Source organism: Arachis ipaensis, chromosome B03, assembly GCF_000816755.2.
Source record: "Arachis ipaensis cultivar K30076 chromosome B03, Araip1.1, whole genome shotgun sequence".
NCBI classification, from domain to species: Eukaryota; Viridiplantae; Streptophyta; class Magnoliopsida; order Fabales; family Fabaceae; genus Arachis; species Arachis ipaensis.
In genome coordinates, this window is record NC_029787.2 from 48,219,616 (window position 1) to 48,230,749 (window position 11,134).

Sequence of the window (11,134 nt, forward strand, 5' to 3'; positions counted from 1 at the left end):
TCAGTATCATGTTTGTTGGTTCAGAGACTAGTACTAAAATTTCTATTTCTGTCTCCAAAATTTCAGTATTTCAGTACCTCCAAAAAATAGGGACACAGGGGACTAAAATTTTTAGAGATGGATACTGAAACTTTAATAACATTTTATACCTAAAATACCCTCATTTCAATTAATTAATTCCAATTTTACCCTTTGTGCAAATTAAATTAGAGTTTCATTCTTGTTTTAATTTCTGTCTCCCATTTTGCACCAAATAGGATACTGAGATTTATTTCAATCTCTGTCTCTTAGTCTCTGTCTCTCAGTCTCAGTCTTTCCGTCTCTGTCTCTCCACCAAACGCTACCTAAAGTCATACAAGTTTTAAGGGTATTGTTGCTTCTTTGTTTTCCGCTATACATATGAGATGTTTCATGATGAGTTCCTCCCTAGAGTAAATGACAGTACTAATGCAGTTATGGTGCTTTATTGTTTCTGCTATTCATATGAGATGCTTGGTAATGATGTTCATAGTCCCAAAATGTGGGAATAGAGATGTTACTATAGCATACTCTTGATGGATAAGTATAAAACTGAGAGTGGAGATGAGGTCATCTCCTATGAGTTTGGGCACTTAACTCTAGAGCTCTCATGTTAACAGGATATGGCGCATGAACACAAACTGTCAAGAGCAGCATTATCTAAGAGAATATTTTGTGGACTTGTGGATGTGCTCCAACCATAATCTCAGAAGTATAAGATTCAAAGAGTTTACTCTACTATGTTTCTACAGGGTTGTCACCCACTCGACCTAAGGTCAAGTTCAAATCTTTTTGAATGCTTCATTAATGCAAAATATTCTCAACCTCCCTTAGTTCTTCTAGTTTTTCCTAAGTTAAAAAATATGTGGGAGATTGTTGTGTTTTTAAAATTGTGTTTCAAATTTAGTATCACATGAGATACTCTAATAAAAATAAATATAAAAATTTTGAATTGATTTATGACCGTTACTAATCTTCTTGAAAATATGACCATTGCTAATTAAAAAAATTAAATTGAATTACTGCTAATTAAAAAGAAAAGCATTGAATAGTTTTATGACCATTACATGAATTGAATTATATAAAAGGAGAAACATCAGACATAATAAAAAACATATATATCTCAAAACACTCTCAATTTTTGTTAATGTGTAATTTGTGCTCTTTTTCTCTTAATAACATTAAGCCTTCTCAAATATTAGCAAAAATTACTTGTAACATATTTTTCAATTAAAAAGAAAAATTAGACTATTGTACTACTACAAGTATTTCAAAAATATTGGTGTGGACTGTATTCTTGATGATCCACATCTAATCGTGGAGGATTTTTGTCGAAGTCATTCCACTTATAGGTAGAGCGGTAATAAATTCTTAAGAACAGTGCCTAACACGATTCGTAATAAACTCATTCTAATATTCTTTTAATTTATTTATTTACAAAATTTTATTTGTATTTTGTTACAGCCTGGCCCAAACTCACGCGGGTCAACCCGACCCGAGTTACGCGAAGTGCTCAGGACCTCGCACACCCGGGACCAGGAGACCACGACCAGACGAGCTTCTCCTCCATCATAAGCGTTGACCTCAGGGTCTTGACCCGAACCGTCCGGTATCCGATCTACCGAACATTGGCGCCGTCTGTGGGGAAACGTTCATGGATTTCGTGCTGGTCCAGACTGGGACAGGTTCCGAGGTAGTGCCTCCCATACTCGGGGGAGGCGCCGTCGCGACGGAATCCCGGCAACAGCAACGGTCGCCCCCGAGGGATGCGACACAGACTCACGAGAGACGCCCCTTCGGGGGGACGGGTGATAACCACGCCAGGATAATGCAAGAACTACGCCATAGAATGCAGGACTTAGAGCGCCGGCTAGCAGAAAGAGAGCGCGACTAACGCTCCCCGGAACGGAGTCCCACCCGTTCCCGTTCGAGGAGCCGCTCGAGACGCACGCCGAGCCCCCAGTACGAGTCGGAGAGCACTGGGGGGCGAGTACGCCCCAGAAGGAGAAGTCGCGACCCCATCATCTACGCCCGCCACGAAAGACGGCGCGCGTCGAACAGGGGCGACGAGGAAGCCCACCGCGAGAACAATGAGTCGAGAAGAACCGCCCGAGGACCCATCATAATAGGAGCGACCCCTTTCCACCGCTCTGTACTCGAGGTCCGACTACCAAAACACTTCGACAAACCGACAGACATGAAATATGACGGAACGCAAGACCCCCTGGAACACTTGACGGCCTTTGAGGCCAGGATGAACCTAGAAGGGGTGGGAGATGAGGTCAGATGCCGCGCCTTCCCAGTCACCTTAGCGGGCCCAGCAATACGGTGGTTTAACAACCTCCCGCAAGGCTCGGTGACCCAATTTTCCGACATCAGCCACGCCTTCTTGGCTCAGTTCACAACCAGGATTGTCAAAGCCAAACACCTAATTAATTTGCTGGGGGTAACACAGAGACCCGGAGAGCCGACCAGGAAGTACCTGGACCGTTTTAATGACGAGTGCTTGGAGATTGACGGTCTGACGGACTCAGTGGCAAGTTTGTGCTTAACGAACGGGCTGTCAAATGAGGATTTCAGGAAACACCTCACCACGAAGCCCGTCTGGACGATGCAAGAGATCCAGTGCGTGGCCAAAGAATACATTAATGACGAGGAAGTCAGCCGGGTTGTGGCTGCCAATAAACGGCAGCCCGCCTACAACCAATCCCGGCACTTCGAAGCCAGAGAAAGACCAAAGGAACACGCCAGGGACGGCGGTCCGAGTAAACCACCCAAACCGTTCCCCCGAGTTGGGAAGTTCACCAACTACACCCCCCTCACGGCATCGATCACTGAAGTTTACCAACAGATAGCAGAAAAGGGAATACTTTCGAAGCCCCGACCACTGAAGGACAGGACGGGAGGAAACAAGAACCTCTACTGCGAGTATCACAAGGGTTACGGGCACAAGACCCAAGATTGCTTTGACCTAAAGGATGCCCTCGAGCAAGCTATCAGGGACGGCAAACTCGCCGATTTCTCCCACCTTATAAGGGAACCAAGGAGACGCAACCGGGACAACGACAACGAAGACAGATCCCGACCAACAAGACGACGACAGGAACCAGAGGGTGACGAATACGGTCTCACGGTGGTAAACGTGGTGACGGCCAGGAATACCGCCCCGAGGTCGAAATCGGCACAGAAGAAAGATGCCAAGGTCCTAGCGGTCTCCACCTCACCTGTTAGAAGTCTTAAGGGTCTCCCACCTATCTCTTTCGGCCCGGAGGACCAATGGTTTGACGAGGTGCCGAAAAGTCCGCCCATGGTCATCACGGCTAGGGTCGGAACTGGCCTCGTCAAACGAATCCTGGTAGACACGGGGGCAGACTCAAACATCATGTTCCGAAACGTTTTTGATGCCCTGGGATTGAGAGATTCCGACCTGACGACCCACCAGCACGGTGTGGTAGGGTTAGAAGACCACTTCATCAAGCCAGACGGAATCATCACACTCCCGACCTCTGTGGGACAAGGGCAAAGACGAAGGACAATCATGGCAGACTTTGTAATATTACGAGATTCGACGGCTTATAACATCATCCTGGGGAGAAAGACCATTAACGACCTGGGGGCAGCTATCAGTACGAAACTACTGGTGATGAAGTTCATCACCGATGACGGATCCGTGGGATCCCTCCGGGGCGACTTGGAAACGGCGGTCGCTTGCGACCACGCCAGCCTTTCTCTCAGGAAAAAATCCAAGGAAGCGTCAGGGGTTTTCCTGGCCGACCTGGACGCCAGGGTAGACGACAAACCCAGACCAGAGCCAGAAGGAGACTTGGAAAAGTTCAGAGTCGGCGAGGAGGACGATAAATTCACATTCATAAACAGAAACCTCCCGCACGAAATAAAGGATCCTTTGATGGAGATGATCAGGGCTAATGCCGATCTCTTTGCCTGGACACCTGCCGACATGCCAGGGATAGACCCCCAGCTCATGTCGCATCACCTGGCCGTAAAGGCAGGAGCCAAACCAATGGCCCAGAGAAGGAGGAAAATGTCGCAGGAAAGGGCGGACGAGGTAGCCAAGCAAACGGCCAGCCTCTTAGAAGCGGGATTCATCCGGGAACTGGACTACTCGACTTGGTTGTCGAATGTGGTTCTGGTTAAAAAACACAACGGGAGGTGGAGAATGTGCGTAGACTACTCTGACCTCAACAAGGCTTGTCCCAAGGACTGCTACCCCCTACCTAATATTGATGCACTCGTCGACGCAGCGGCAGGGTACAGATATCTGAGTTTCATGGATGCCTACTCAGGGTACAATCAGATACCGATGCATCGACCCGACGAGGAAAAAATGGCGTTCATAACGCCAGGGGGCATCTATTGTTACAAGGTAATGCCATTTGGTCTAAAAAATGCAGGAGCCACATACCAAAGGTTGATGAATAAGATATTCAGCGAACTCCTAGGCAAAACAGTGGAAGTCTATGTAGATGACATACTCGCAAAGACCGCACGACCTGACGATCTCCTGAGCGACCTTAACGACGTTTTTTCGTCCCTACGACAACACGACATGAGGCTTAATCCGCTCAAATGCGCGTTCGCCATGGAGGCCGGAAAGTTCCTGGGCTTCATGATCACTCAAAGAGGAGTGGAAGCCAATCCCGAAAAATGCCAAGCGGTCCTTCAAATGAAGAGTCCGGGTTGCATCAAAGACGTCCAGAGACTTGCTGGGAGATTGACAGCTTTGTCCCGTTTCCTCGGAGCATCGGCAGCAAGGGCCCTACCTTTCTTCAATTTAATGAGAAAGGGAATGACGTTCGAATGGACACCAGCGTGCGAAGAGGCATTCAACCACTTCAAGCAAATCTTGGCGGCACCACCAGTCCTCGGGAAACCCAGAGCCGGAGAACCACTCTACCTCTATCTATCAGTAACCGAGGAAGCGCTTGCCGCGGTCCTCGTTACAGAAGAAGCAAAGACACAACAGCCCGTTTACTTCGTGAGCAGGGCACTCCAGGGACCAGAGCTGAGGTACAGTAAACTGGAAAGACTGGCGCTGGCGCTCCTAGTATCCTCCCGAAGGTTAAGACAATACTTCCAGAGTCATCGTATAGTCGTGAGGACAGATCAGGCGATTCGGCAAATACTACAAAAACCTGATTTGGCTGGTAGGATGATGACCTGGGCCATCGAGCTCTCACAATATGACCTACAGTATGAGCCTCGACACGCAATCAAGGCCCAGGCAATGGCAGACTTCTTGGTGGAGGTAACGGGCAACCCTCCCGAGGAAACGGGCACACGGTGGAGGCTTCATGTGGACGGAGCCTCCAACCAAACGTCCGGAGTAGCAGGGGTCATCTTGGAAAGCCCAGCAGGGGTCATCTATGAGCAATCAACCAAGTTCGAGTTCCCAGTGTCGAACAACCAAGCAGAATATGAGGCTCTCCTAGGCGGACTAATGCTGGCTCGGGAAGTCGGGGCGACGAGGGTCGAAGTATGCAGCGAATCCCAAGTCGTCACCTCGCAGATAAACGGAAGCTACCAAGCCCGGGACCCCCTCCTCCAAAAGTACTTGGAAAAGGTTAAGCAAATGACAAGCCAGTTCCAGGAGGTCATCATCCAGCACGTTCCAAGAGAAAAGAACACACGAGCAGACCTTTTGTCGAAGCTTGTGAGCACAAAGCCAGGATCGGGTAACCGGTCGCTCATCCAGGGCATGGTGAAGGAACCAACGGTCGCCCTCCACCTGACGGAGTCGAGCCCCTCATGGCTAGACCCCATTACCAACTTCTTGGAACTTGGCAAGTTGCCTGAAGATGAGAAGGCGGCCAAAGCTTTAAGAAGGGAGGCGGCCAGATACGCAATCATACAGGGACAACTATTCAAAAAGGGACTCAGCCAACCCCTATTGAAGTGTTTGCACCCTGACCAAACGGACTACGTGCTTAGAGAAGTCCACGAAGGGTGTTGCGGACACCACATCGGGGGCAAAGCCCTAGCAAGGAAGCTCATCCGAGCAGGATACTACTGGCCAAAAATGATGAAGGACTCAAAGGAATTTGTCAGAAAATGCACGAAGTGTCAACAAAACGCCAACTTCCACAAAGCACCAGCCTCCGAGCTAAGCTCGCTAACGACTACACGACCTTTTGCACAATGGGGAGTCGACCTCTTGGGACCCTTCCCGGTCGGCCCAGGACAAGTCAAATACCTCATTGTAGCCATTGACTACTATACCAAATGGGTAGAGGCTGAACCACTAGCCACGATATCGTCCTCCAACTGCCGGAAGTTCATGTGGAGGCAGGTGATAACCCGTTTCGGCATACCGGAGGTCGTTATCTCGGACAATGGGACCCAGTTCACCGACAAGAAGTTCATGGAATTCCTCTCTGGCCTGGGGATAAAGCAAAAGTTCTCCTCAATAGAACACCCCCAAACAAACGGACAGGTAGAGGCCGCAAACAAAGTCATCCTTCTTGGTCTAAAGAAGCGCCTAGACAGTAAAAAGGGAAACTGGGCTGACGAACTCCCCTTCGTCTTATGGTCCTACCGGACAACCGAGCAAAGCGCCACGGGGGAAACCCCCTTTCGCCTAACATACAGGGTCGATGCGGTGATACCAGTCAAAATCGGCGAACCAAGCCCCCGACTACTACTCGCGGGCATGAGCGAAGCGGTCGAGAAAGACCTGATCGAGGAAACAAGGGAGATGGCTCACCTAACAGAAACGGCGCTGAAACAAAGAATAGCCCTGCGTTACAACGCAAAGGTCCTCAAACGAGACTTCGAAGAAAGGGACCTCGTCCTGCGACGCAACGACATCGGCGTCCCGACCCCAGGGGAAGGCAAGCTGGCGGTAAATTGGGAAGGCCCCTACAGAGTAAGGGAGGTACTCGGCAAGGGCGCTTACAAACTCGAAAAACTTGACGGCAAGGAAATACCCAGAACATGGAACGCAGGTAACCTAAAGAGGTTCTACTCCTGACCCACCGGCTCACCGACCAGGGAGCCTAGCCAGATAGTTAATATTTGCCCTGTCCACATGATTAATTCATCTTGTTTACTTACTTTGTCAAATACTTGCCCAACCGACGAGTAATTTTCACTTGTTCAAATTTTTACTTGTTAAAACTTTCTTACTTCATACCTGTTTCTCATGACCAAAACCTAAAACGGCACCCCGGGATTGATCACCCCAGGAGCCAGACGGCTCATAGGCCTCAACCAATTCGAAGACTACGCGACCAAATCGGTCCGAACTGCCACCAAATGCGAAAACGGCGAGACGAGCACAAGAAATAAGCCCGCCCAGAATAAACGGTAACACGATAACGGCAACACGACAAAATAACGAAACAAGCAAAAATCATAGCAATCAAATGACGATAACTTATAAAGCGTCAAAATATGGAACGGACAAGTAAATTGTTCAGGACAAACAAAACGACAAAATATCAACAGATTGTTCAGCAAATGCATTACAAAATATCCTAAGTTACGAGACTTCACTTCCTCGGCATATCAACAATTTTCCCGTCCTGGATAGTCTTGAAAACACCAATTGACGACGTCTCGAAATCAGGAGCAGCAATCTTCAGCTGAGCCTTCAGGGCATCTTCGGTCATCAAGATGGCATTCTTCCCTTGCTCCTTGGCCACCTTAAGCTTCTTCTTAAGCTCAATGGCCTCCGCCTTAGCGGCCTTCGCCTCCGAGATAGCCTGCTCCCGCTCCTTTTCCAAGGCGACAACCCGACCCTGAGCGGCGTTCAGCTGACCTTCCAATGTCATCTCACGCTCAAGAAGCCGGGCCACGGTCTCATCGGACGCCTTCAACCTCTCCGCAACAAACGACGACTTCTCCTCAGCAGCATTAAGCTTTCCCCCCATCTCGGACAGCTGACCCTGGAGGAGTTCAACTTGAGCCTTAAAGTCATTATTCGCCTTAACAGAAGACTCAAGCTTCCTCCGAAGCGCCTCCATACCGGATAACTCAAACTCGGCCTTCCGAGCTATCACGGCCCCACGAAGCAAGGTGCGATACATCCACCTCGCCTGCCCAGACAGTTCGGTTGCATGAAAATGCTCTTCTGTCCCGGGTATCAGTTGGGAGTCAATGAACTTGGAAGCATCAAAATTCCTCTCCATTACGGTAAGGGCCCCTTCCGGGCTGGAAGACATCTTTCGCTTCTTGGGAGTGTGGATAAGCTCCACGTCACTATCCGGATGAGGGGTGAGAGTCACGCGCCCGTCAGCGCCCCCTTCCTCATGGACAGGAGAAGCTTGACCCTCTTTCTCCCCTGAAGGGCCCTCCGACTTGCCGAGGTCCTTCTCTTCGGCGTTCTCGTCATCACTTACCTCAAAAAAGGTCTTCATCAGGTTCTCAAGACCAGTCACGGTGGCAGACATTTCCACTACAACAAACAACAAGCACGACTAGTCGTTAGAAATGGCCTCGTAGTTGGCCTCTTCGTCAGTACCCCCACACAAGTAGCCGGCTTGCCGGAACTCCGTCAATTCCTCCAAACCTATCTGGTTGGGTGAACTCCTTATATCGTCAGTCACCCAAGCATACGGGTCGTAAGCCACAGCAGAGCCGGAAGACCGGGAGACAACGCGAGGCATACCTACAGCGGGGTACCACTCCGTTAGTCTATGAGGTCGGGAGCCCGAAAAAACTCAGAACCTACACCTTTTCAACTCAATCATGACCAGATACGGCTAAAAACTACGCCTACCTCACAAACCACCCAAAAAAGCCTATCCTGGAATGGTACCCCTTCCCTAACTCACCTACCCCAGCACTGAAAAACCTCTCAACAAAAATAAACCAGCCATGCAACAAACGCAAACAGCAATCACACAACAACAGAACATAACACAGATACCAGAAGAAAGAAACCAGAAGATTACCTGGAACGATGAAGGAAATCTGGACTGAAAGTTGAAGCAAGAGGGAGTTCGCACAGGAAGCTTTGGATGTTAGGGAGAGAAGGAGTTGGAAATAATAAGAGTGGGAAGTGGATAGGGAGAAAACTGTTTAAAAACCACCCCCAAAAGCGCGAAAGGAAGCAAGGGCAAAATGGTCTTTGCGCATGGGTTTTTTCAAATCATTATGAGCATTAAATGCCCAGCGCGGAGAACGAAACGGCAAACAGATGCCACAGTAGATCAAGGGACACGCGCACAAGAGACGCGTCCCTCCCACGATCAGCCGACCCAACGACAACGCACGAGTGTAAACATCACGCGCCACCAATGGCCCCCACGGCCATCGCTGACGCGTCGGGGGCACTGTTACGGCCTGGCCCAAAACTCCTGCGGGTCGACCCGACCCGAGCTTCTACCGACCCGGACACGCGTCAGACAACAAGTGTGTTTGATAAAATAATTTTTAAAATTTAAAAATACTATAATAGACATTTATGTAAGAATTGATTTTGGTATTAATTAATGTATGAGGATATATTACACTGTTTAGTTTTGATAAGCCTTTTTTAAAAAGTTCCACCTTAAATATTTTCAAAAACATTCCTATCTTTTAAAAGTTGCAAGCATAAGTATATGATCTTTTTGATTTATCACACACAAAATGAGAAGCTTGTGTTTTTAAAAAGAACAAGCATCTCTTCAAAAAGCTTTACAAAACTAAACCTACATCTATCTCGACTCTGCCATCAACCTGATTCCTGGCTTCAGTCTAATATGCAATCTGATAAACTACCTTCAAATCTCTCTTCACTTTCACTATTATAACTATTCTAATCCATGTTTGTTCAAATTCAATTACCTCGACATCTGAGTATTCAAACTCAACATATAGACTAACACTTGTGCTTGAATCTGATGATAAATCGAAAAGATCACTTGAATACTTGCTTTATTAAAAATATTGTCTGAAATTCAATAAACCCACCAAATACTAACACATGCTTCTTATAGAAAATATTTGACACCCTCTTCAATACTTGATGTTCTATGTTTTGATAAAGTACACTTTTAAATTCCTCAAACAATATTGCAAAAGAAACAATACATAGACTCTTACAGACAAAAGTCACACTCTCAGCTGTTTGAGGTAAAATCAGGCTATTATAATATTTTCAAGGTGTTTGCTACGGTACGATAATAAATTCATACGTATCGATACGTTTAAAATATGGACAAATAATAACAATCCACGTGAAATTTATTTTTCACATCAACATTTAATTTTTGTTTTTTTAAATATATATTATATCACCATTTTTACTAATAAACCCCTTTAATTTTATAAAAATAAAAAAATATTTTTTATTTAATTTTATAAGAAGAATGTTTAAGATTTTTTATAAAATTAAATAAAAAATACTTTTTTATTTTTATTTAATTAAATGGGTGTATTAGTAAAAGTGGTGATATAATATATATTTAAAAAAACAAAAATTAAATGTTGATGTGGAAAATAAATTCTACGTGACTTATTATTTATCTATATTTTAAACGTATCGGTACATATAAATTTATCATCGTACCATAGTAAACACCTATTTTCAAACTATCTTCCATTCTATACTATAATTCAACTCAATTTTATTGTTCCCTAATGAAACTATAATAACAAAAGAATGGTGAACTATATTATAAAAGAGAAAACTAAACCCATCCTTCTAATTTTTATTTCTCACTAAATTCTTTTTTTTTCTCCCCTAACTATACTAAAACATATATAAAAATGGAGCTCATAAACGGGAGAAGATTCTCCCGTAACTTTAACAACATAGATGAACTCTCACTCAAATAGTTTGAACTATTTTTTCAATTCCCAAATATGCTCCCAACGTCTTGCCAAAACATCCAAACTATTTTTTAATACAGAAAATGACCCAATATTTTGAATTTTTTTTAAAATAAATATTTTTCGTAATTAGATTTCGCCCCCACCATTTTCTAAATAAAAAATACGAAATAGAACTCACCCGCCTGAATTGGTTTTAAAAAGAAAATTTCCCATTTCAACCCCAGCGTTTTGTATTTCACACTACGCCTCCTGTGGATTTTCCTTTTTCCCATATTTGGGAATTTACCCATGTTATTTCCATATTTAATTTTATTTCACCGTTAATTGAACTAGTAGC

At 45.8% G+C, this 11,134-nt stretch overlaps 1 protein-coding gene across 1 annotated transcript; it reads left to right on the plus strand.

The window, feature by feature from the left end:
• LOC107633103 lies at positions 2,216 to 4,173 on the plus strand. The gene is made up of 3 exons (XM_016336738.1): positions 2,216 to 2,643; positions 3,019 to 3,297; positions 3,984 to 4,173. Exons 1-3 carry the CDS (start codon positions 2,216 to 2,218, stop codon positions 4,171 to 4,173), a joined length of 897 nt encoding a protein of 298 aa, XP_016192224.1.